Here is a 26,822-nt window from a genome sequence, read left to right as displayed (position 1 = left end):
CCAGGAGACACTTCAAGTGTCAACTGATTTCTTTGAACAACTTACATTAATAATGAGAAGAAAGAAGATAAATAGTTAATTGTTGGGATTTTTAGTAGTATACTAAGGAAGGATTTCCAACTTAGCCCCAAATATCTTTCTAGAGACTTCCATCTTCCATACAATTCCACTGGCAATTACATTAATTAAATTAGATGAGTTTGGAGAAAAACCTTCAAATCAGAGCACTACAATAAAATATAATCCCAGTGCCAACACAGCCAAGAGGGCAGCTGCAAGGCCTTTATAAACCTCAGGACAGCACCCACTCCCACACAAGTGGATGAAGAGAATTTAGAATACTAAGAGTATCTGTCCATAGTAACCAAACCTGCAGACCAACCAAGTCAGAGTGAAGACCACCACAAAGCAATCTGGGTATGTGGCTTTTGACTAGAGGAGTGTAATAAACCCACAAGCTGGGGCTAGAGAGATGGCTCAGTGGTTGCCACCCTGGCTACTCTTGCAGAGGACCTGGGTTCAGTTCCCAGCATCTACATGATAACTCACAACTGTCTGTAACTCCAGTTCCAGGGATCTAATGCCATCTCCTGTCCTCTACAGACAATATTCATGCATGGTAGACAGACATACATGCAGACAAAACACTCAGACACAGAGACTTAGTAAATAAATCTTAAAACTAAAGCTCACATGGTTATAGGAGATACATACAATTGAATCAAAATGAAGAGTGATAGTTCAAATAGAGATTAAAATGAAAGTTTGTGGGTTCCCAAAGTTCACAATCAGGTCTGAGCAGTCAGTAGCAGATGGGACAACTTCCCCAAAGACACCACCAGAGGCTCCAGGGTATTTCTCTTTTTAAAAAATTATTACATATTTTGAACCAGGTGGTGGTGGCACATGCCTTTAATCCCAGCACCCGGGAGGCAGAGGCAGGCAGATCTCTGTGAGTTCGAGCCTAGCCTGGTCTACAAGACCCAGTTCCAGGACAGCTTCAAAGCTACAGAGAAACTCTGTCTCAATACACAAAACAAAACAAAACAAAACAAAACAAAACAAAACAAAACAAAAAATTATTACATATTGCATTTGTTTATGGAGTCACACACATGCCATGCTGTGCTGTGGAGGGCAGAGAACAGCGTGTGAGAGTTGGTTCCCTCCTGCCATTGCCATGTGTGTCTCTGGGATTCCACTCGTGCTGTCAGGACTGGGGGCAACCGCCTTTGCCAGCCCATCAAGGGTATTTAAGCTTTTAGGAAACACAAATCTAAATTGCAGTGACATATACCAATTTGTACAGACTGGGGTGCTGGCCAAAGATGTGAAGATTTAAACCCTCTCCTCACTACTAGTAGGAAGAGAAAAGAGGTACAATCATTGAAGCCATGAGCACCTGTAGCCTGGCTTCTAGTAACCCATGTCTAACTTCTCAGCCCAAGGAACCTTGCACAGATGGTCAGTCTCGAGAAAAACAACTTACATAGCAAAATTAACTCCTTAACAAGATTATGGGAGACTGTGCCATCAGGTTCAAGCCTGTTGGGCATCCCACAGTGAGACTGTCTCCTGGTCTCTCTTGCAAGGAGGATTTTTATCCCCTCCCTTCCGGGAGTGCCATCCCATTTCTGGGAATTCACTACTGCTTCTCTTCAGTGTATTTTAACACCATTTCTCTGTGTCCACATCTGCTGACTTCTTTTTAGCATGTGTGCTGCTGGCCTCCTATATACAGTACACAGGGCAGACAGTAACAGGGTTTGTAGCAGCCTAAAATGCAAACAATAGTTTGCATTTTAATTGTGGAGTGATAAAACATGCTCTGTGGATACAATGTACTCCTTTGTGTGCAAAAAGGAATCCATCAGCAACCCACGCCAGGACCTGAGCAAACCTCAAAAACACACTCACTAAGGAGCAACAAGGAAGGTACAAGGCAAGAAGATGCGGAAGAACCTTAGTGGAGGGGAGTGTTCAAGTCGGGGTTCAGGAACAGGCCCAGCGGGGTGATAGAGTTCTGTAACTCCCACTGGGGGTGAGATAGAGTTCAATCAAGCCCTGCCTAGACTACAGAGAACGTTCAATGAAGAATAAAAAGAGCAGCTAGAGAGACCATTCAGCAGTTTGAGTTCAATTCCAAGCACCCACATGGTGGCTCATGATCATCTGTAGCTCCAGTCCCAGGGAGTTTGATGCAGTCTTCTGGCCTCTGAGCACAAGGTACACTCACGGTGCACAGACATACATGCAAGCAAAACACCCAGATACATAAAACAAATAAACTGAAAAACACAGACAAGCAAGAAAAGGAAAAGGAATTCTAGGGCATAGATTAGTGGTAGTGCTTGCCCAGGGTGTTCCAGGGTCTGGGGTCAACATCAGTATCACAAAGCACATGTTCCTGGAAAGAAAGCAGCCGCTATGAGGACAGCAGGGGCTCAGCCATGCGAGGATATGGAAGGCCAGCAAAGAGGGAATAGAGGAACCACAGCAGGCAGATCTGAAGTCTAGCTTGTGCAGGGTTTTCAGGTGACTGTGATGGTATGGAGCACCAGTAAACAGAAAGCATCCTCTACACGGACGGCAGGAGACGAGGCAGCAGGTTAGCAGATGGGTATCACCGTGACGCTAGGACAAAGGGCACAACCTAGTTGAGGGGGATGAGCCTGACAATGTCTAACTGCAGCAATCGACCTGTGCTCAAATTCTGGAAGGGAGTCTGTCTCCAGAGCCAAGTCCACCTGCGGCCACACAGCTGCTGCCCACTCTCCAGGGGAGCCGCACACTCTCTTGCCCACTGCCTGGCACATGGCTGCTGCCCACTGTTCAGGGGAGCTGTGCACTCTCCTGTCCACTGATTCTGGCAGACTGGCTCCCAATCCAGAGAACTCCCAGCTCAAGACATTTCACTTGGATGCCCAGGACTTGGAATGCTGAGGCAGGAGGATCACAAGTTTAAGGCCAGCCTGGGTTGCATACCAAAGACTGCTTCAAAAAAATAGGAATAAGAAAATATTTTTTAGCAGAAATAGCAGAAGCCACTTACTCCTCAATGCCTCATGCATCTGGGACTTGTGGTTGGCTGCGTGACACCAGACGATCTCAGCGCCATCTTTTGTTGTGATCTGATTGTTTCTGAGAAAATAATCCAGTATATTTTCACTCCAGGATCCTGAAATAACATTTACAGGAAAAAGAATATTGTTTTTGATGGGGTATATATTTAAGGTAGACAACATGATGTCGTGAGATACACGTGTCAAGTAAAATAGTTTCTATGCTGAGGCGAATAAGCATGCCCATCTTCTCCCTAGCAACTGTGTTTAAATTTTGTTGTTGGTGCATGTGCACACATGTGCTGGGAACTGAACCCAGGTCCTCCGCCACAGCAGCCAGTGGTTTTCTTCCCAGCTCCAGCATGTGAGACTTTTACATACCAAATTACAAACCACTCCTTTAGTCCTAAAACTGAGGAGTTGGAAAGATAGCACCTGCCAGCCTGTGGCTTAGCAAGCACTCTGGAAAAAAATGGGGATTCCCCAGTGCCCCCCATTGTCCCTAGTGGCCCCCCACTGCCCCCAGAGTTCCCCCCACTGCCCCAGAATCCCCCACTGCCCCAGAATCCCCCCACAGCCCCCAGAGTCCCCCCACTGCCCCAGAATCCCCCCACTGCCCCCAGAGTTCCCCCACTGCCCCAGAATTCCCCCACTGCCCCCAGAGTTCTCCCACTGCCCCCAGAGTTCCCCCACTGCCCCCAGAGTTCCCCCCACTGCCCCAACAGCTCCCCCAACTACCTCCAGCAGCCTGTACTGCTCCCAGCAGTCCCCTCAAACACAGGGCCCTGTTCACAAATGCAAGAGTACGCATGACCATCATTTTTTTTAAATATCTGAGTTAGTCATTTTAGAAAGCACATTAATTCTTAGTTGTGACAAATACCAACAAAGAAGAAAACAATTACATCACAGTATATACCATAATAGAAACATAATAGGTATGGTACTGGACACTTGAATCCCACAGCTCAGAAGCCTAAGACAGGAAGATTATGAGTTCAAAGCTAGCCTGGACTACACAGTAGAACTGCCTAAAATGAGGTGAGGAGGGACAGATAGAGATCGATTGACTAAGAACGTTGGTCATTCTTTCCTGGCACACAGGGTGCCAGAACAAACAAAGCCATTTATACTGCATGTGGAGTTTTTATAAAGGCACCTTACAAATCAGCAACAAGACACAATGATGCAGGACTTGTAAGTCGAATGCCTTTTCTTTGGGTAGATTGCTGCTCTGTACTCAGGGACTTACGATGGGGTGATGTCCAGATAAACTAATTGTTGGGTTAGAATATCCTAACTCAAAAGACATTCAACGTACCTACTGAGCATCACAGCTCAGCTCAGTCTATTTTAAAATGTTTGAAACATGTGAATTTGGTCTCTTAGAAGTGACCAAGGTAACTTTAGAAGCCACTTAGTTGGGGGCTTGCTGACAGTTTGAGAGGGTGAGTCCACAACACTCGCAGAATGGCAGCTGGCAGGCAGGCAAGGTGCTGGAGCCATAGCTAAAAGCTTATATCTTATTTGAAAGTTGAAGGCAAGGTGGGGTTGAGCCTGTCATGAAGTTTTTTGAAACAAAGCCCACCCTGGTGACACACCTCCTCCAACAGGCCACACCTCCTGATCCCTCCCAAACAGTTCCAACTAGGGACCTAGCACTGGAACACAGGACTCCATGGGGGGGCAATTCTTATATCTGTTCTTTGATAAATTCTACTCTTTGGATTTATTCCATAGACAGATAATTCATTTGGGAGGATGCATTTCATTCAGGAAACTTAATAAACTGTTCAGAATAGCAAGAGAGTGAAACTTCGAAAGTGTGCTGGCACTAAATTTGGACCATTCTGCAGCCCTTCAAATGAACAAGGCAACTATCTATGTACAAAAGGATTCCCAGGACAGCAGTAAAGAAAGTGTTAGGAGCAATGGTGCAGGAGAAAAAAATGGGTACCAACCAATATGTTACACAGTAAAGAAGTAGTTACGGCTGCCAGCCAGGTGCCTATGTGAATTCAGGATTTTTGTTTTATTTCGTGTAAGTGAGGGCATGAGACATTTTAGTTCCAAATGGCATTGGGTTGCTATTCAGATGCCTCTGAAATGGGAGGATGTTTGAGTGTATAAATGTCAACAACAGAGTCCTCTTAAGTCTAGAGGGGGGAAGGCCAGTGAAAGCTGAGGTGATGGAGTGAGGGGAAGCCCACCAGTCCTTTCTGGCTTGAGAAATGCAGGAACAGCTCCTATGAGCCAAGGAGCCAGAAAGGCAAGAACACTGCCACCCCACACCTCTTGGAGAAGAGCACTCCTGATAACACTGGCTCAGACTTCCGATACCACTTGGGCAAAGCGTTGGACACAAGGGAACTGGAAAACTGCAGCTGCGTGGTGGGAGCTGCGTCTCCTGTCATAATGCCCCTCTGTGGTTAAATGTCCTTAGGGCACAGTTAGGCTGTTCCCGCTTGATCAGAAACTAAGGCATCTTCTCCACACTGTGCTCTAAGGATCTGCAGGCTCAAAAGACCCATTGTCATCATGTTGTAAAGTGGGTGCCTTTGTGTGCATGTCACATGCTCCTGAAGGATAGGTGTGTGCCTGTGTGTGCATGTCACATGCTCCTGAAGAATAGGTGTGTGCCTGTGTGTGCATGTCACATGCTCCTGAAGAATAAGTATGTGCCTGTGTGTGCATGTCACATGCTCATGAAGAATAGGTATTCTTTGAAAGCCTCCACCTTGTGTTTTGAGAAGAAGAGGCTTGCTTGCCTGGGGTGCACTAAATAGATAAGTCTGGTTGGCTTGCTAGCTACCCCCGGGGAGCTGTTTCCACCTCTCCAGAGTGACCTGTACTGGGGTAACTGGTTTTCACATGTGTTCTGTGGATGAAACTCTGCTCTTCCCACTTGCAAAGCAAGTAGTTTATCAAATGAGATCTCTCTCCAGCACCTCCACTGGGATTTTGATACCCCTCTCTCTTGTGGGGACCATGAGACAACACACCTAAGAGATATCAGGTTCACTAGGGTTTGGAAGGTGAAAAGGGTCACCTTAACCCATATATATGTATCATAAACATCCACAAAGACTTCCTTAAAATCCACAGCCCCAAACCAGAGGGAGGCCTTCAACCTGGGGAAAACCCAGTCTTATTTTCTCTTCGGAGTTTGACAGAAAGAGGAACAGACAAAAAGGAAATGAAGTTGTAGGGAGGTTAGATTGGCTGAGAGGAGATGTGGGAAGGGCAAGGGTGAATAGGATCAAAATACATTGTATAAAGATCCTCAAAGGGTTAATATAAAATACTATCTAACATGTATATGCACGTTAAAATGTGGTAAGTAAGCTGTCTCCGGAAGGATCCACCAAGGAACCAACAGCAGAAGCTTGAGGGGAAAACGGGTTGAAAGACAGGGAGCATAGCCCTTCCGGGACTATTTTGAGCTTTTTATATCAAGAATGAATTTTCAGTTTGTATTTGAAACAACTCAGTTACCCTAAATTGTTCCTAAAGCCCCTTGTGATATGAAGACACTCACTCCGGTCTCTATAAAATCCGCCACCACGCCTCCTTCACGCGTTTAGCATTCTCGAACCTTCCACATCCAGCTGACACAGGCGTTTAGTTCCGGAATACTAGAACAGGGAAAGGAGTAGGCGGCACCCGCCCAGCTCTCTGCGCTTACCTGGGCCCCCAGCGCATGCTGCCATGGTGATGGACGGACGCCACTGTCTGCGCAGGCGCTGAGGGTTGGCACATGTGGGCGTGGTCTCGGGTGGCGGAAGCCAGATGACCGGAACCTCGGCGCCGTGCGGAATTGGTGCGCACGCGCATTGTAGCAGCTGGGTTGGCAGGGACGCTACGTCCAGTTGCATCGCTGAACTACTTGTCCCAGGGGGCTGCGGGCTGCAAAGCTAGAAGACATCACGTAACAGCACGAGTGGCCTCGGTTCTGGCTCAGCCCTTCAGAGGGTAATGATTTGAAAGTCGCTTTGACTAAAATGACAATTATTTTTAGCCTCAACCAGACCTCCGTAGTCTCTTTCCAGCTCAGCCAGAATTTTCCATCTCAGAAAACACATTAGCCCTACCGCTTTATAGTTTTTCGTTTCTGCCTGTATCTTGGCATTTAAATTTAGTTTTCCTTTTTACACATTTAATTACTTCTTTACAGAAAGCACAAACCACACACCCCGAATTTATTATAGGACCAAGTGTGAGTGCCCATGGTCCAAGAACACCAAATTAGCTGCCCCAAATATCTTGCGGTTTCATGGAGTTTTTGCTGTTTAAGAAAGTCACCCATCGTGGAATTTCCCAAATACTCGGGTGGAAACATTAGGCGTACGGTTTGCAGCAAATGAGGACATCTCGGTTTATGTTGTCAGGGTTCAGTTGCTATCAGAGGATTCTTAGCTTTTAGGCTGATGGAGATTAGTGGTGTGCTGTTAACACACTCCAAAAGGTTTCCCTTAGTCACAAGGATGTCAGGACAAAAGTGGCCAAGGCTGTTAAGGGAGCATAATAGCGAAAGATGGTTGTCTCTGGATCGTCAACATACCAACGCTCCACAACTGGGAAGTTCTGACCTCAGCATTGCAGGACCTTTTTATCACAGCTGCCTTTACCACTTACCTTTAGTTAGCACATCTACATGATTCTGCTTTTATTCCCTGTTGCTGAAATATAGTTTCCTTGTGTATCTACTTATTTTGTACTGTTAGGAGATGATAGCAGCTTGCCCGAGTCCGACAACAGACAGGATTTTTACACTTTCAGTATGTGAGGTTTTTCCGGATAATGTAGCTATTCCCCTTAGGTTTTTCCTTGTGGTGTTTCACCCCAATAAAGGTGAAACCCTCAGAGTTTGCCTACTTAAGCAAGGGCCTTCAGTTCTGCATACCGCCTTATGTGGAGCCTGAACTGATTGCTGCCCCATACATGCGGGTGATTGCCCCAAGAGGTACCGCTGGCTTTTATCTTGTAACTAGGCAACCCTTCTTAAATTGTTGTGATGTTTTAGGATGAAGCTGCCATTTAGTCAGCTTTGTTTTCAGCACAAACATGGATCCTATCGTGCATTTTCCAGAAACACAGCTTCTTGTATTTGCACATTTGTGTACTCTTCGCATTTCACACTTACTACTTGTGGCAAGGACTCCACAAATCTTGAACTGTATAATTTTACTAGAAAAGCCTGTAGCTCTTTTTACTGACTCCTGAAAACATTAGTGTGTGTCGATCATGAGATACTAGATGCTACAAAGAACAAATCCCTCGAAACTTAAGCTTACAGAAGAGTCTTGTATGAGCTGGCTTTACCCGTGAGGGTCAGTTGTCAGAAGCTTCAGAGGGCAAGTCTCTGAAGGTGAGCCCAGTCCAAGCTGCTTCAGAGGCTGGTTTAAAAGTTTGGCTGGGCTTCGATCCACTTTCCATTCAAGCTGTGTTGTCAGGAAGCTTCAGGTACTTATCAAATAGATGTTTTTGCAGTAGCCAAAGACTGCAAGTGGTTCCCCCAACACTAGTACTGGATAGAATGGCAGTTGTCCACATGTGGGTCAGGACCATTTCATAAGGGTCACATACCAACCATCATGCATGTCAGATATTTGCATGATGACTCATAACAGCAACAAAATTACAGTTATGAAGTAGCAATGAAAGGAATTGTGTGGACGGGGGTGTCACTAAGCATGAGAACTGTAGTAAAGGGTCACAGCATTAGGACGGTTGAGAACCCTGAGAGAGGAGCAGAGAGGGGTAACAGAGGAGGGAAATGTGTGTTGGTGGTGAAGAGTCTCTCGGGTTCTCCCTTCGGCCACAGTCTGTTGTCATCAGTGGATAGCAGGAACAGCAGAAGGGAGGGAAGGGGGTGGGGACCGCTGTACCTCTAGAGCAGTGCTGTGGCCCTCAACACAGCTGTAAATTAGCTGTAAAATTAGTTCATTGCTACTTCATAGCTGTAATGTTGCTATTGTTATAAATCGCAATGTAAATGTCTGTGTTTTCCAGTGGTCTTAGGCAACTCCTGTGAAAGAATGGCTTGACCCCAAAGAAGTCATGACCTCCAGGTTAAGAACAGATACTTCAGCTTATTTTTAATCTTATGAAAAATTAATAGATGTTTAACACTATTTTTTAAAGGACCTTTATTGGAGCACCTGAACTACAACTTACCTGTATAAGCATGGGAATAAAGCTGAATTTTGTTTCTACCGATGCAAAAAAAAAAATACTTGCCCAAAGGCATTCATATGAAATGGCATTCCATTCTAAGCCAAAATAGAATATTAAGAACACAGTTTTAAACTACCAAAAATCCTGGAGTGCAAAAAGTAAGAGAGAGTAATGGGGATGAATATTACCAAAGTACTTAATAGGCATCCATGAAAATGTCGCAATGAAATCTATTCTTTTTCTGGGTCTGGTCATACACACCTGGAATTCCAGCAGTTGGGAGGTTGAGATGGAGGCCAGCCTAAGCCACACAGCTAGACCTTGTCTTAAAAAGAAGCCAACCATTAGTTTTTACAGTTAATATACATTAACATAAATGTGGAAGACTAATGTATAAATTAAGTGGAAAAAGATAAATTTAGATGGTAAGGCTTAGTGCCCAGCAGAAAAAAATTCAAATAAAAATCTGCATGTAGGTGTGTAATAAAATTGTTATGATGAGAATACTAAGAACACAGGCTAGATTTCTAAAGGATTTTTTTGTTCTGTTCTGCAATTAAGAACGGAACAAAGTCACTGAGTAAAAAGTGTTCTGACAGAAGCAACGAAACCTTTATGGCCCTAGGTATAAAGCTACATAGCCCAGGGAACTGAAGTGGGAAAACTTAATGTGCTACATTTTATGTAAGAAATGTCACTATGAAAAATAGTGTGCTCGGCTCTGGCAAATTAAAAATTATGAGTCACTAATCTACTACTGGGCGTGTGTGTAAAGGAAGTCCCTGTCAAACAAGCAGCTGGACTGTGTGCTCACTGCAGCTTTATTAACAAAAGCAAGACACAAAACCAACGTAAGGTCCACCAAGGGATGGATATGTGGCGTAGGCACACAATGAAGTCAGGGTCCATACAGGAGATACCATCATTTTAACAAGGGTGAACTGACAGATGCCAGGTGAAGCCAGCCCGGCACAGGAAGACCAATGCTGCATGGTGAGTGCTGAGGCTGAAGAGGCAGAGCTGGCAGAGGAAAGGAAGACGCTGGGGAGATGTTGGTCAGGACACAAAATTTCAGGTAGGTAAAATAAATTCAAGTGTTCTCTTGTACAACTACAATAACTATAAAAATCCCAATATATCGTGCACTTGAAGAAACAGAAAATAGGGCCACTACTGTTATGACTTCTGCGCCTTGGAATGGTACACAAGAAAATAGGACCGTCTGTTGAGAGGATGTGGTGGAAGAATGGGGAGACGTGCAGGTGGGAGGCAAAGTTAACACTGTTAAGTTTTCATGTTTCTTTTTGCTGAGTTGTGCATATTGTATATATTGTCAAACATTATAAAGTCACTCAACAAAATATATAAAACCTAGAATAAGTCAGAAGTTTCTGTTTTATTCCAAGACAGTCTTTTGAAACTTGAATTACATTATCAAAATTATTCTTCCTATTAAAAAACTTCTGTGCTTTATTTTATGAAACAATACAGAAAGCTAAGCTGTCAGGAACCTACACAACCATCTGAGTAAGACTTATTATCAATTATAAGGTGCAATATTCAGTCTCTCTACAGCAATCTGGATGTTTCCGACTTCTAGCTCAAACACCCAGTATGCTGCAAGCTCCTCTGAGTATCATGGCGTCCTCCAGTCTGCTCCCTGCACCGCTCTAGAGTCATTTCTTCACTGCGGCAATGAAAGCCTTCCTATGTTAATTACCTGTTCCATATGTCTAGTTCCAAAAGAGAAATAACTTTTCAACTGATGAAACTCGATATGGTATATTTTTATATGTAGCACACACAGGCACACAGCTTGTTGCATAAAGCAAGATATTTTACCTCATGTTTCAAAATGCAGAGACCCAGTTGCATTAAGTCTTAAGACCATAAACAAATGCTGTGGACTGACTACAAGGAGCCACTGACTTAAGTGCCAATGTGAAGACTATGACCAAGCAGGTGGCAAATGCATTTAGAAAATCCATCTCCAAATGCTGTACAATGTGCCCTAACATTTAGGTTAGAATTCCCGTTTTCACCAATTGTAGACAGCTTGAAAACAAATTCAAAGTTACTTCATCAGAGAAGAGCTTTCCACTATTTTGTAAATTCAATATTCATAAATTGTGCAGTTACACAACAAAGTAAGTATATAATATCCTGAAAAATAAACGCATTATGTAAAGAAAACAAAATGAGCTTGATAAGCAGTCACTTTTATATTATCTTTATATCACATCATTTCAATAAATGTTGAGAGTTTTATGTTGACATTTTATTTACTATTTGTAACACTTCACATTGTTTGTGGAGATTATCCTCAAATATGTCTTTGGCTGGTCCAAGTGTGACTCAGATGAAAGCTCTGGTCCTAAGACCTTCGCTCCTGAGTTACAGACATGACTGGATCTCTAAGTTGCACGGCTTTATAAATATCCTTCTTAAAACAGGGTTATTTAGTGTGGTTTCTTTTTCTTTATATATACAGTGAGTGTTTTTGATACAAAAAATATATTCCACATAATAAAAAAGCATCAAAACAATGATTACATTTTATATAAGTTAAACGAAACACTTTTCTTTCTCCTGCTATTTGAATTAAACAAGAAAGCTCTATCACAACCTTTAACTTTATGTTAAATATCCCATTAAAAAAATAACTGCCATAGAAAGAATTAAAAATATGCAAAAGTTTGTTAAAATTTATACTTCATACATTGAAGCCAATCAAGAAATACTTAAGGATTAACATGGAATAATAGAAACCTGTTTCAGGCTTCAGTTATTGCTACACAATCACCACCTCATGGGTCATCTGGCCTGTTGTCCTCTGAAGAGTGTCAAATACAGTGGTGTAATTTTGTAAAGAAGGAGAAAGCAAAAGCACTGTGATACAAAAATATTACCTATGTATATTAGCAAAGATTTATAAAACACATTTCAAATCATATGTTGCTATGGAAACAACAGACTTAAATAGAGAAGCACAAAGTCCTGAAGCACCCACAATTATTTTAATCAGGAAAAATTATATATATATATAATTTATGTATGTATGTATATATATAGTAATTTGGGAAGAAATAAAGGCAAAATTCTAGTTTAATCAGTTTATCTCATCATGGAGGTAGGGCTCCATTCCATTTATACAAATAAGTTATCGGCTTTATTTAAAGAACTAGAAGTCTAGAGTCTTACTGGTCTTTACTACTGAAATACATTTGAAAGACTCCAAATCATGCTCTCACTAGTGTACACACAAAACAGGTGTCCTTCATAAACCATCCTTGGCAGAAAGAGGTATAAGTAAGCGCAGATACTTTGGCTTAACATTTAAGTCACACAGTAAATACTATAAATTTTAAGTCAGAAGATCTATTTTTCTTCTTAGTTCTTACATTAAACATAAAGCTATAAAATGATGGATTCCTTAAATTTTTAGACATTTAAATATTGTGCTAATGATTTTGAAAAATCATTCCTGCCTAAAAAGCAAAATTATGTATTTCAATTATCAAACATTTAGTGTTTGTAACATTTCAGTTTTAGTGCTGGGATTTATTTTAACAGGTCAGTTTGCAACATATAACATAGCACATTCTTTCACTCAGAAAGGTTCTCTAAAATGAAAAACGCTAGCTCTATTTCTAAGGGCACACTAGAGTTGGAGGTCCCACCGTGGATCACAGGTATCAGAGCACTATCGAGGTCGTTTAGGTAATGCTGAGGCAGAAGTTGGCCTTCACAGCCTGCCTGAAATTCAACCTGGAAAAAAAGAAATCTTGATAAGGTAATCCTAGAAAATTAGCCCTCTTGTGTTGCTCAGTAGATGACTATACAGAATATTTGAGTATTCAGCTTAATGATATTAATATAATAATGTTAGTTTCAAAAGTATATTCTCCCATTTCTTTCATCTCTTTACTAAATAAATTATAACATGTATTAAATATTGTCACTGCTTTATACTTTATTTCAATTGAATAAAATAAAAAAGTATGAAGCTTTTTTAATAATTAGCAGTGTAACTTAAATTAAAAATTAACTGAAAAATCAATTTACCATGTTTCAAGTTGTAATACTGTGTTCTGTGTGAGGTGTATGTGCACTGTCTGTTTGCACATGCGTGTGTGTGCAGTGGTGCAGCTGCATTCATCTGTGTGTACAAGTCAAGTTCAGAGGCTGACTTGCGTATCTTCCACGATGGCTCTCCACCTTACTTATACAGGGTCTCTCACTGTCTCAGCTAGACTGACTAATCAGCAAGCCCCAGGATCTTCTTGCTTCTGTCCCCACAGCACTAGGGCTATAGGCTGTGCCATCAGACCCAGCTTTGATGCAGGTGTTGGGGGTCCACACTCAGGTTGTCATGTTTGTACGGCATGTACTTTACCCACTGAGCCATCCCTCAGGCCCTGCAACACTACTTAAGATTTAATATTATTGATGAAATTTTTGTTTTATATATTTAACTATAAAAGGATACAGTGCTTGTTCACCCAATACTCATCAGGAGCTTCCTTGAAAAGGGATCTTACTATAAAGTCATGAAAACAAAACTCCTCTTCCCACTAGGAAGCATGAGAAAACACATCTTGCTGGAGAAGCAAACTAACCTATGAATGCTGTTTAGAAAGCCAGATTCTAGTGAAGAATCTGCCTTGAAATACTCTACTGAATGTTTTGGCAAGAGTTACAAAATCAATATACCCAACAGATATACACTAGTCACTTTGGGGAAAAATAAATGGCTTTTCCCATGTAAGAAGAGCACTATTCATTGCCAGTAAAGATGTATATTGAGGCAACACTGGGCTTCATACTGCACCTATCAAACTGTCAAAGTTCAAATGTTCAACTGGGCTTGAGGTACGGCAGACTAGCAGAGCACTTGCCTAGCATGTAAAGCCTAGCTTTGATCACACACTAAGTACAAGGGTGTGAATAATAAACTGTCTCAGAATTGGCTGACAGTAGCCAGGCCTGGTGGAAACAGGCCTGTAATCCAGTTACTTAGGCGGAGACAAAAGGATCATAACTGCAAGGTTCATCTGGGCTGCAGGGTGAGGTCAAGGTCAGACTCTGCCTTCAAATAGAAAACGACAGGCTAGAAAAAGACAGCTCTAAGATGGAATATCTGCCCTGCATATATGGGACCTGGGTTCACGTTCTCAGTGCATATTTGGGGCAATATGTTGATATCCATTGAATGTGTACTTGGATATAGACACTATATCTAGGAACTCATTTTTATACATACATACATACATATGCAAATGCAAAATACTGTCAAACTAAATTTCCATCAAAATATACCAAATAATATCTAATTGTCACCCACTTATTTAATCAAATATGACTAATATACAACAATTAAAAAGAATATGTACTGGGGCTAGAGAGAAGACTTAGTAGTTAAGAGCACTGGCTGCTCTTCCAGGGGTCCTGAGTTCAATTCCTAGCAACCACATGGTGGCTCACAACCATCTCTAGTAGGATCTGATGCCCTCTTCTTTCATAACGGCATAAATGTAGATAGAGCACTCATATGCAAAAAATAAATAAGTCTTAAAAAGAATATATACTAATATACAATCTCTAATATATTAAAAAAGCATGTCAAAACATTTTGAAGAGGATAAAGGTTTCTATGACACACACACACACACACACACATACACACACACACACACTTGCTTGTACACACATACAATCACAAGAAATATAGACTACTAATTGCCTGATGAGGGAAATGAAAATTAAGGAGAATCTGGATGAAGTAGTGCTTGGAAGGTAAGGATAAGAGGACATCTTTCCGGGGCGATGGCCTAGCTCTGCTGGGAAACATTAACTTTGCAGTCTAGAGCTGACATCTCCAAGGCCCACCCATTCCTATTATACAGCACGACAGCTGCTCCTTGGAAACATTTCATGAAATGTGTGTGTGTGTGTGTGTGTGTGTGTGTGTGTATGCACGCACACACACACTTTTTGATTTTTTTAATTTTTGAGTCATGTAAATCTAATTAGACGAAATTTCAAAGCCTATCAAATGGGACAATTAGAGATCAGCAGACTCCAGTCTGCAGGCCACCATGTTCGCTACATCAGAGCCACCCTCATTCAGTCACACCCGCAGCTTCACACTGTGACAGGTGAATTGTGGGGGAAACCCTACAGACTGCAGTGCCCAAAGCAGCCACCCTCTGACCTTTTACCCTCTGACCTTTTACACAGAAGCCTGACTTCAGCTGGAGCTATCAGAGGTGCTGCAGGTGACGGGTGCAGCAGTTTCTGGCTCAGGGCTGGGAGGCTAGCTCAGTGGTAGAATACTTGTCTAGCGGGGAGCCTTGGGTTCCGTTACCAGCACTAAAAACCACCACCACCACCACCAACAACAACAAAAAAGCAACAACCAAAACAGAAGATTTTCTCAAAGGGTTAGATAAAAATCTTGATATTTTAAGTATAAATTCTATCAATTTCAGGACCAGCAATTTGGCTCAGTGAGTAGAAGTGCTGTGGACAAGTCTGAAAATCTGAGCTTAGTCCCAAGGCCTCACATGCTTGGAGAGAGAACTGACTCCTAGGAGTTATTTTTAACCTCTACATATGCACCCTGGCACACGTGCCCCACACGTAGACATCTTTATACTCAGATAAATTCCAGAAGTATATCACAAAGATGTGTCTCACCATGTCAGTGTCGACGGAAACTCGGAGTCCAATTCTGCTCATCCTCTTACTCTTCAGCGTCCTCAGGTGAGGGCACAGGGCGGCACTACAAGCCGTGGCTATTTCTTTTGCAAACTGATAACTAGTTGATAAAACAGATATATCTTGGTTCTTTAGGAAGTAGAACACCTGGAAAATAAGTTAAATTAAAAAAGAAATCATGGTTATGATTACAAAGGCAACAATTACTGCTTTCAAATCAACTTTAATAAAATTCCAACATTAGATCTTTGAAATCTCTAGTTGAGAGCATTCTGTATCGATAGCCTAAATTTGTATGATAAACCAAAGTTTAAAACCAAAGATCAGATTATGGGAATGGCTCAGCTATTTTTGCACTTGTATCAGTGAATTCCTTGTTAACTCAGTTCAGAGCCCATACTACAGGACCATCTGTATGGAATCAGCTCAGACAAAGAACAGTGTTCTGTGGTTGCTACATCCTCTACAATCTGCTCATTCTGCACAAGTGAAACCACCAAGATGACATAGAACTTCCTAACTGACTGAAAAGAGGACATGGGACTGCTGGGTTGGGACGCTGTGGCTTTGTACCTTCACAGTCTCTTATTTTAAAAAGCGTAGCTGTGTAAAAATGGTTTTCACATGGGTGATGATTATAAGCTGGTGTTAATAAACTCTTTTATTATAACATAAAACAGTATAGTAAAATAAGAGTATAAAAGGGCAATCTTTCAAAATGTAACTATTAGCTGTCAGGAAGTACTATCAAGATGAGGGCTTAAAATAAGTATATGCAAATTCAAATCTGGAGTGTGAGAGATTCTGAATGGGAATCTGTTTCAGTGTGGAAAGTGGAAGGCATAGTATACCTAAATATTCATAGGCTAAGTATGCAGTATTCCCAAGTACACACACAAAGACTATCCAAACACAGCATGTGAAGGAAAAAGACCTTTCTCCATACCTCAGTGCACTTCAAGGTTTTCTCTTCAGTTTCAAAGTCTGCTTCCAGTTTTATTTTTTCACTTGGAAATTCTTCTAATGATATTCCATCTACTGAACTGATGACACTATGCAATAAAGTAGAACACAATATGTTAGTATCACAGTGCTTTCTATGATTACTGAATTTGGAAAATGAGATGAGAAAACTCAAAGTTTTACATTTAAAGCAGCAACAAATATCATTTGTATATAAATAATCATTAATCATGATTTCTTCATTGTGTAACAAACTTTTGTTTAATAAATTATATCTCCTTTTTCATATATCCAATTCAGACACAGGTTTCAATTACTTTAGTTTCTTAACAGTAAAGTTTATCACAAATTAAAAGAATTATTTTCTGGGGTTGGGGATGTAGCTCATTGGATAGAGAGCCTGCCTAGCATACAGGCAGCTCTGAGTCTGATCCCCAACACTAAGGGCCTTTAACCCTAGCACTCAGGAAGCCAAAACAGGAGGATTTCAAGTCTAAAGCCATGCTGGATCACATACTAAGTTCAAGTCCAACCTGGTCTATATGGCAAGACCTTATTTTAAAAGTCTACTTTGGAATCCTTTCCTCTTTCTTTCTTCTAGACTGTTTAACCCATCTCCAGAAAAGAGAGGGGATGGACAACTGAAAAGAATGGCTTGCAGTGGTAACTGGTGGGGCCTCTAACATACATCATTAAATTGAGCTTATACTAACAGGGAATTAATAAAATTCAATAATCAAAAGGAAACCCTTATTTACTTAACAAAAATGTATACCATATATCAGAAAAGGCATTTTGCCCTTTCCTTCTTTCTTTCTTTCTTTCTTTCTTTCTTTCTTTCTTTCTTTCTTTCTTTCTCTTTCTTTTTTTCCTTTCTTTCTTTCTTTTTTTTTTTGAGACAGGGTTTCTCTGTAGCTTTGGTGCCTGTCCTGGAACTAGCTCTTGTAGACCAGGCTGGCTTCAAACTCACAGAGATTCGCCTGCCTCTGCCTCCCAAGTGCTGAGATTAAAGGCGTTTGCCACCACCGCACGGCCTCATTTTGCCTTTTCTTAGCCCTTGCAGAAAACTACCTAATTGATGTTTTATAATTAGTATCTCCCCAGCTGACTATTCATTATTGCTTCTTGCTCAGGAAAACTTACGGTCTGGTTAGTTATGTTTGAGAAAAATATTGTATTAATTGGGATAGAAATATTTAAATTATTGGCATAAATCTGTATTCATTCAAAAATATTTCATTGTATTAAAGGGATGTTTTATACTCCCGCTCCCGCCATCAAATCAAATGCACTTTAGTAACAAGAAATACCTACCCTTTATTCTTCTTTTCTTCCGAGTCCACCCAGCAGATGTCCACATACTCTCTCAGGTCTACTGCATCAGCTTTCCCACAAGGGATTTTAAAGTCCTTTTGTTCTCGTAAAGCCAGCCGTAAGCCATCCATGGTCTCTGGAGTTATTTGTACCATTAACCCATCTAGAAATCAGTTATACTTCATATTGAGTTTGCCAAATTTCAGTATGTGTGCCAAGTAACAGAATTTATTATTAAAGATACAAGTTTTAAATAGTCACCTGTTAATCATTTAAATGTTTAGTTTTCACTAGGAAAATCAAACCATTTTGTTGTGAATTATTTTTAAGGTTATGTAAAGACAGTAAGTTATGCTTCTTACAGCACAACAAAAATATCATGCACCATAGTTAAGTAGGATTCATCCTAGGATGCAAAGATGATTTGACATACACAAATCAATAAACATCACGCCAACTGAAGTACAAAAATTATGCATCAATCATCTTACAGAAGAAAACACTGGAAAAAAACATCTGTTCATTAAAAAAAAACGCAATAAATTAAGTTTAGAAGGAACATGCCTTAAAATAAAAAAAAAGGCAATATAGGACAAACACATGGCTAATATCACAATAAAAGGGGAACAAGACAAGGAACAGCCTATTCTGAACACACTACTATAGCTACCCAGACGCTGAGTTGGACAGAAGCAAGAATGGGCATTCAAGCAGAGAAAAGGGAAGTAAAACTGCTCTTGTTTACAATTGTATGAGTCTGGCAGAAATTGGTTAAAACTGAATACAAATCAAGGAACATGCTTATGTAGATAACATGCTTTCAAAGAAATCAAGACTGCAATCTCTCTCATAACAACAACAAAAAGGAGTAAACTTAATGGAGGAAACCAGATGATTTCTACAGTGAACATGACAAAACCCCATGAACGACTTGCGGACATGCCATATTCATGAATTAGAAGGACTAATATGGTCAAAACAGTGATGCTATCCAGAGAAATTACATATTCAAAATATGCTTAATCTAGATAACAAGGGCATTCTTCACAAAGGAAAACAAATTACCAATTCTAAAACTCTCAGGAAAGCACAAAAACAACACCCTGGAGGAGGGAGGCTGAGGCATCTTACTACCTCATTACCCCCTACACACTACGAAACTATGGTAATCTGAACAGCACAATATGAACATTAACCACCACCACACACACACACACCCCACACACATACCACATACACATACCATAAGACACACACACACACACACACACACACACACACACACACCACAACCAACAGCAGAAGAGAAAACCCCAAAATAAATTCACCCATTTAGGCCACTTGATTTTCAACAAAAGGGTCAAAACATTAACTGTAGAAAAAACAAGTCTCAATAAATGGTACTAGAAAATGATTACCCAGTCAGTACAAAGAAGAATGAACACTACATCCCTATCTCTCACCATGAACAAAATCTCCTCAAAATGAAACAAAGGCCAAATGCACGACCTGAAAATATGGGCTGAAGAGATGGTTGAGGTTAAGAGCACTTACTGTCCCTCCAGAGGTCCTGAGTTCAATTCCCAGCAACCACATAGTGGCTCACAACCATCTGTAATAAGATCTGGTGCCCTCTTCTGGTCTGCAGGCATACATGCAGGCAGAACACTGTATACATAATTAATAATTAATCTTTAAAAAAGACCTGAAAATATAAGCCTACTACGGAAAAAAACGCAGGAAAAGTATTTAAAATGTATGCATAGATAGATCTTTCTTTTTGCATTTCTTATAAGAAATGAAAGCACAGCTGGGTGTGGCCACTTATGCCTGTAATCCTAGGGACAGAAAGGGAAAATAAATGTAAAAAGATGAACCCAAAGCATCTTTGGTTCAAAATGTCCATCAAATTAAGCCTCTCCTATATAACAAAGGAAAGAAGAGTGCAGACTGAAACATGGAGAACAGGAGAAAACATTGGAAAATAAATATTTTCCGACAAGGAGTAGATGGGAACGGAGAAATCTCAACAGTTTGACACTGGGTTAGTTTGTTTAAAAACAAAAGTGAAAACAGTAACAACAACAAATCCAGCCCCCGATGATGGAAGCAATTAATCCCAGCATTCTGGAGGAAATACTGGGGAATAACAAGCTTTAGGCTAGCTTGGACTATAGACTGAGACTTTGTCTCACAAAATCAAAATCTGGCTAATAAATTCACAGACGTTCTCAAGACATTTCTTTAAAGAGGTTTTATAAATGTCCAAGAAATATATGAGAAAAAATACTTAATATCACTACAGTGAAATGCAAATCTAACCACCATTATTTTTCTCCTTCTAGTCAGAATGCTGTAATAATAAAAAACACAGGGACCAGAGAGACATTTAGACCAGTAGGCTGGTCTTCCAGAAGACCCAGGCTCAAGTCCCAGCACCCACATGGCTGTTCACAACCCTCTGCAACTCCAGTTCCAGGGGATCCTATACCCTCTTCTGGCCTCCATGGACACTGCATGCCTGTGGTGGACAGACACATGCAGGCAAAACATCAATATATATATAAGTAAATAAATCTTAACTACATATTAAAATCAATGATATTAAGGAGGCAGAGAAACGGGAATTTGTCCTGTACTTATGTAACCATTCTATTTATTTATTCACTTTCTCATTTACGCTGTGGTGCTGGGTATGGGCCAGGGCTGAGCACAGCCAAGCCAGTGCTCTAGCACTGAGCTACATTCCCAACCAGACACAGGGAGACTTAGACACTGCTGACAGGAAAATAACTTAGTGCAGTCATGACGGAAAACAGTACAGGAGTCCTCAGTAAGCCAAAATTACAACTACTTTATGATCCAACTATTCGCCTACTGGGTGTACCTCAAATGAAATTAAATAATTAATCAGAGATAAGCTAGGCATGACAGTTAAGGTCTGTGACCCAAGCACTAGGAGGCATAGGCAGGAGAGTTGAGAATTTAAACTCAGCCAGAGCTACACAGTGAGCCCAAGGGAGCCTAAGATAGCAAGAATGCCCTCTGATGTTCCCCAGCAAAAGAAATAATACAAACAAAGAAAAAAGAGACTTCCTCATCCTCTTATTGTAGCACTATTGCTAATAGCCACAATATTAAATCAAGAGGTGCTTATCAACAGAGGAATGAATTAAAATGTGGCATAAAGACATAATGGAATATTACTCAGCCAGATGAAAAACTGAAACCCTGTCTTTTACAGCAACATGGATGGCACTGGAGGTCAGACATGAGATTACGTGCACAGTCACAGAGTCGAACACCACTCTGTTTCAGTCATATAAAAAATAAAATAGTGGTTCCTGCAAGTTAGGGAGCATAAATGTAGGACAGAAAAAGAGACTGTATGATGGTTTCCATAATGCAGCTACGTATCAAGAACGTTACAAATTCAGAAAGGCAACTAAAACTCACAATTTACACTTTATAAAGAACATGCAGAGGAATTTGGAATTTGTCAACACAAAGAAATAAGGGTTTAAACAGAGTGAAATGGTAATTACTCTGATTTGATCACTATACATTCTAAACTATTATTTGCTAAACATGAAGAAGGGGGAAATGTGTAATATGCAACATAAAAACTACAAAGCAGTTTAAAATAAGACAACCAATAGAAAATAGGCAAAAGCTGTAAATGAATATCTCACAAATAAAATAACGTGTTCTATAAATATGAAATAGGACATTCTATTCAATAATAAATAAGAAATATGCATATAACAATGACCATATTCAGAAACAATTGAAAGATTAACAAAAATAAGTAGACTAATAACACCATGTGTGGAGAATATGTAGATTAGAGAGGAACTTAACAGCCTAATGGCAATAAGGATTGGTACAATCACTTTGCAAAACAATTTGGAAATATTCTGGCAAATATACATTTACCAATATAATTGATTAAGGAATTCCAATCTTAGATATGTATTAGCACTACTGGTTGTCATAACAGAAATGAACAATCTAGAAGTTCATAAATTATTACGTATTCACAAGTATTTAATAGCACCGAAGCTGAGCAAATTATAGTTGCCAATATGCATAAACCAGAAACATAAACAATGTGCATATGTATATATTATTCTTTTGCTTTGTTTTCAAGACAAAGTTTCTCTGTAGCTTTGGAACCTGTCCTGGAACTAGCTCTTTAGACTAGGTTGGCCTCGAACTCAGAGATCCGCCTGCCTCTGCCTCTGCCTCCTGAGTGCTGGGATTAAAGGTGTGCGCTCCCACCGCCTAGCTGTAACTCTATTCTTAAGAGCATAACTATGTAATATATTGTGTAATTATACTCTAAGACAATAATACTCACAGCAGTCAGTCTAGTAGCTAACTCTTGAGGAGAGGAGAAAGAAGACGTAAGTAGAGCCAATAATGTCACGTTAGAGCGTGCTTGGCTGGGGATTATTTTACATAAATTTGTGATTCTGACTGTTCTTAACAACTTTCACTATTTTTTTGTCAGAATCAAATATATTCTTTGGTCATTTCATTTTTTGGTTGGTTGGTTTCTGTTTTGTTTTTCTGAGGTCTCACTATGTAGACCATGCTGCCCTCTAACTCACAGAAATCAGCCCACCTTTGCCTCCCAGGTGCAATATTTTGAAAATATATTTCTTAAAGGCAAAGGAAAAATAACTTTACATTAAAACAATCAAAGATAAAGTCATACCTTCAACTATGCTGGACTTGGCAAGAAATCCTGAAGATGTTTTCAGAGCACCGTTGAATACCACGAAACTTGCTCCTGTCACTGATAATGTATAATAAATTATATTTTAATCTGTTTATCTTATGCTATATTTATTACTCAAAATGTTGAGGTTGCACATTTTAAGTAGTCAATAAATTTTATGCTCATAATACATCTGAAATATGATAAAAAAGATTAAAATATTGTATAAAATAGTATTTATAACTAATGATGTTTGTGCTTTTGTTAATGAGGGTGCCATGAATCAAACTCACTGAAGGTGAACACACAGTGTGAAAGTCTCTGTGGAACCCCCACTTGACAAAGTTAAACCGAACGTAACCTTAGGGGCTGGGGGAGTGTGAAGTGCTTTCCCATTCAGCGCCAAAGCTAAGATCCCTAGGGCGCATGTAAATCCTGGGGGCGGGGTGGTGGCCCTGGGGGCGGGGTGGTGGCCTGCCTGGATGCCAGTCTGTGCAGCATGAAGAGGTGGACTCTTCAGATCAAGCTGGCTGGAAAGACTAGCCATATCAACGAGCTCTGAGTTTTACTGAGAGACCCTGCCTCAAAGAGTAGAGTGGAAGAGCAATGAAGCACGATTCCCAAAATCAAACTCAGGTCTCCACAAGCACAGCTACACATGTGCACCTAAAGACATGTAAAAACATACATGCACATAAACATCAACACCACACACAAATGAGAAGAAAAAAGAAAAAACAAATACAACCTTTGATACTAATTTTACTTCTAGGAATAAAAACATGTATGTATATAAGGTTATTCATAACAGCATTTTTACAAATATCTGAGGAATAAAAGTCATTTATGACACTAATAGACAGTTAAATGAACAATTACAAAATTCTTTACTAATATAGAATAATCTACAAAGAGTGTTAAAAACAAGGTGCACAATGAAACATGTTACAAGCTGATCATGGGAGAAAGACATGTCCTGAGTGTATGCATGCCCATTCACATGCTTGATTACATACATTAAAACTAGTCTCTGGAGAGATACACAAGAAAGTAAACTGATTTGTTGCTCTGTAAGAGAATGGCTAGATGCTTAAGAGAATACCTTTCACCACAATATGAATACAAATAGTCTGAATCTTACCACATATACATGTCCCGATTAACAAATAAATACTTAAAAAAATACTTAAAACTCCATCATTTTAGGGATCATGAAGATAGTTTAGTCAGTGAAGTTCTTGCTGTAGAGGAATCAGAACATGAGTTCAGGTTCCGCAGCCTTCAGGTAAAAGATGGAATGTGGTGGCCGCGACTATAATCCCAGCATTGTGGAGGTGGAGAAAGGAGGACCCTGGGAGCTTGCTAGTCAGTAAGTGTTGTGAGATATTTGTACACTGTGTGAAGGTGCATTGTTGTAACTGGTATAATAAAAAGCTGAACGGCCAACAGCTAGGCAGGTGGTAAAGGCAAGATTTCTGGGGAGAAAAGGGAGGAAGGGAAGGAATCTAGGCACACAGGGATGCCAGGAGACACGAGAGGAAACATGCAAGATGGAAGAGAGGTAGCCAGCCGACGAGAAACTAATGCTACATATGGTATCCAACATAAAGGTCTGAATATCCAAACATAGGGCCTGAGGAAGCTAAGAAAAGTTTTGGACAAGGAGTTGATGTGACTTCCTGGTCCACAGTTTCTTAGGTGGACTCATGCTTGAGCCAGCTGCCATTGCCATGTGCTAAGCGGACTGTGCTGAGGACAGACAGACTACAAGACAGGTGATGGATATGCGGATCCCTCTGCTTGGGAACAGCGCTGACACCAGATGAGACAGGACTCATTATTACATGCCATCCTTTCACATGGCATGGATAGAGATTTATATTATGCTTGGTTAGGTAGCACAAATGGACTTATAAAGCTGGCAGATGCCTTTTACCTGCTCAAACATAAAACAAAATATCATCTTCAGTTGACTTGGACACACCACATATCCAATACCTGAGTTAATACTGACATGTTAACTTTAAAAGCTGGCGTATTTTCAGAAAAAAAGGACTAGACAACAATAAAGTACCCCCAAGGGATCCAGCCTCTCCAAGTGCCTCTGCTGCAGTTTCCTCAAAATTTTGCACCCAGAACAACTTCAAAGATTCTAGCTGAGATGGCCCAGTTTCACATACTACTCCAGCCAAGACTTCAGATAAGCTCTACACTTTCCCATCACACAGAGACTAAACAAACAAACAAAAATACAGCTAGCTCTTCCAAGACACGACCATTATCCCAGTTTTCTTAAGGTTCCCTAAAGATGCTGTCATCTCCAAACAACAAGAAGCAGTTTATAGAATACAACACCCATAGAGGCAGGGTGAGTGGGTTTTAGTCATTCAGTGGGTTATAGATGTTTGCCATTGTTTAGGGGGGTTCGTTACAAGTTGTTCCTGGTTACAGGAAGGAAAAAAAGAGGATATAGGAATGATAGGATAAAAGGGTAGATTATTGACTCTACTTTTAAACTAAAGAAAACCAACTAGTCTTAAATATTTTACATTGGTGTAGATTTTTGTATACTGATACAAATTCAAGGTTATTTATACTGTATATATGTTCTACTTTTGTTTAAGTGTTTATTTTACCTAAACAGCTCATTTCAAAGCACAATGTAAAGTTCTAGTCCTTAAAGGCTATGATTACAAACTGTTTAGGATAATTACAAAATGTAGTTTAGTAGTTAAGTCATGTAACAATCAAACTTGTAGTCATGTTAGGTATGTTTTCAAGATCAAACTGAGATGTATTTTAAATAGATGGATGATCTTCAAACACTTCAAAGACCTACAGAATATGGCATTTAAAATGTTTTAATAACATACGGCTTTTCATGACAGTGAGATGTGTCTGCTCATGGCATCACCAATCTACTTCAAAAAAGATGATAGGCATCGAAGAACTTCCAGTATGGAGTTTGCTTTATGTCAAAAGCTAGTCATCTGGGCAAGAAACTGCCCTTGGCTCGACTGCTGACAGTATATTGTCCAAACTGGACAAGCAGAACACACAAAAAAGTGTCAAACTTTGTCAAGACAAGATAGGACAGTCTTTCAAAATTGCTGCTTCACAGAAAAACCTATCAGATATTCTACTCATGCATGCAAAAGACGGATGCTCCGCAGTTACAGAGAAATCCTGGGTGACTGTCCAGGTAGCCAGTTGTCTATGTCATTTCTATAGTTTTAGAAGTTGTTTGCTCTGCTCTTCCGGTTTATTCAGGTAATATTATATGCTCCTCAGATCTTTAATGGGGTTAAAGACTAGATAGTTATAATTACAGTTTTCCTTGATACCAAATTCAAAAATGAAATGAACATGAGAGATGTGAGGTTTATTAACCCTTTAAGACATAGAAACTTAAGTTGTTTATCTAAGATATTTTAGGATCTAAAATGATATTTTTTTGATGGTAATACAAGTTATGATAAAAGAGGTTTAGGTATAAAACTATGGACTCAGTAAGATAGGACAGATAATAAAGTACTTTCTCCAAAATTGCCAAATACAAATGGACTGGACATTGTGAATGTAATTCTTACCTGATAATTGTTCTTACAATATATAGTTTTACTATGTTAAACTCTACTATATAGAATTATAACCTTTCCTTTTTATTTAGACAAAAGAGGGAAATGTTATGGGATATTTGTACATGTGTGAAGGTGTATTGCTGTGATTGGTGTAATAAAAAGCTGGACAACCATTAGCTAGGCAGGATGTAGAGGCACCATTTCTGGGGAAAGAAAGGAAGAGGAGGAGGAATCTAGGAGCACAGGAATGCCAGGAGATACAAAGAGGAAACAGGAGGTACA

General features: G+C 40.2%; 2 protein-coding genes across 5 annotated transcripts in view; both read right to left on the bottom strand.

Moving 5' to 3' along the window:
• The window catches only part of Fam151b (family with sequence similarity 151 member B), a 28,093-nt gene extending 21,272 nt beyond the window's left edge, over positions 1-6,821 (bottom strand). Inside the window, exons 1-3 of one of the 4 annotated variants that reach the window (XM_038324439.2) lie at positions 6,748-6,804; positions 3,801-3,847; positions 3,053-3,178 (exon numbers count right to left, since the gene is read on the bottom strand). In XM_038324439.2, the coding sequence (XP_038180367.1) occupies positions 3,053-3,178; positions 3,801-3,847; positions 6,748-6,764 (190 nt within the window). In that variant the 5' untranslated portion in view covers positions 6,765-6,804. Of the gene's footprint in view, positions 1-3,052; positions 3,179-3,800; positions 3,848-6,600; positions 6,721-6,747 lie in introns of those variants that run through there. The other 3 variants (XM_038324442.2, XM_038324440.2, XM_038324441.2) reach the window with 3 other exon arrangements.
• Positions 6,822-10,616: 3,795 nt separating this feature from the next.
• The window catches only part of Zfyve16 (zinc finger FYVE-type containing 16), a 48,625-nt gene continuing 32,419 nt past the window's right edge, over positions 10,617-26,822 (bottom strand). The window contains exons 14-18 of the mRNA XM_038321757.1: positions 22,957-23,037; positions 18,237-18,399; positions 16,906-17,011; positions 15,939-16,106; positions 10,617-13,007 (exon numbers count right to left, since the gene is read on the bottom strand). Coding sequence (XP_038177685.1) covers positions 12,846-13,007; positions 15,939-16,106; positions 16,906-17,011; positions 18,237-18,399; positions 22,957-23,037 — 680 coding nt within the window. The 3' untranslated portion in view covers positions 10,617-12,845. The remainder of the gene's footprint in view (positions 13,008-15,938; positions 16,107-16,905; positions 17,012-18,236; positions 18,400-22,956; positions 23,038-26,822) is intronic.

The sequence above is a fragment of the Arvicola amphibius genome, chromosome 3 (genome assembly GCF_903992535.2).
Source record: "Arvicola amphibius chromosome 3, mArvAmp1.2, whole genome shotgun sequence".
Taxonomy (NCBI): domain Eukaryota; kingdom Metazoa; phylum Chordata; class Mammalia; order Rodentia; family Cricetidae; genus Arvicola; species Arvicola amphibius.
Note: the sequence above shows the minus strand (reverse complement) of the source record. Positions and strands in the feature narration are given on the sequence as shown.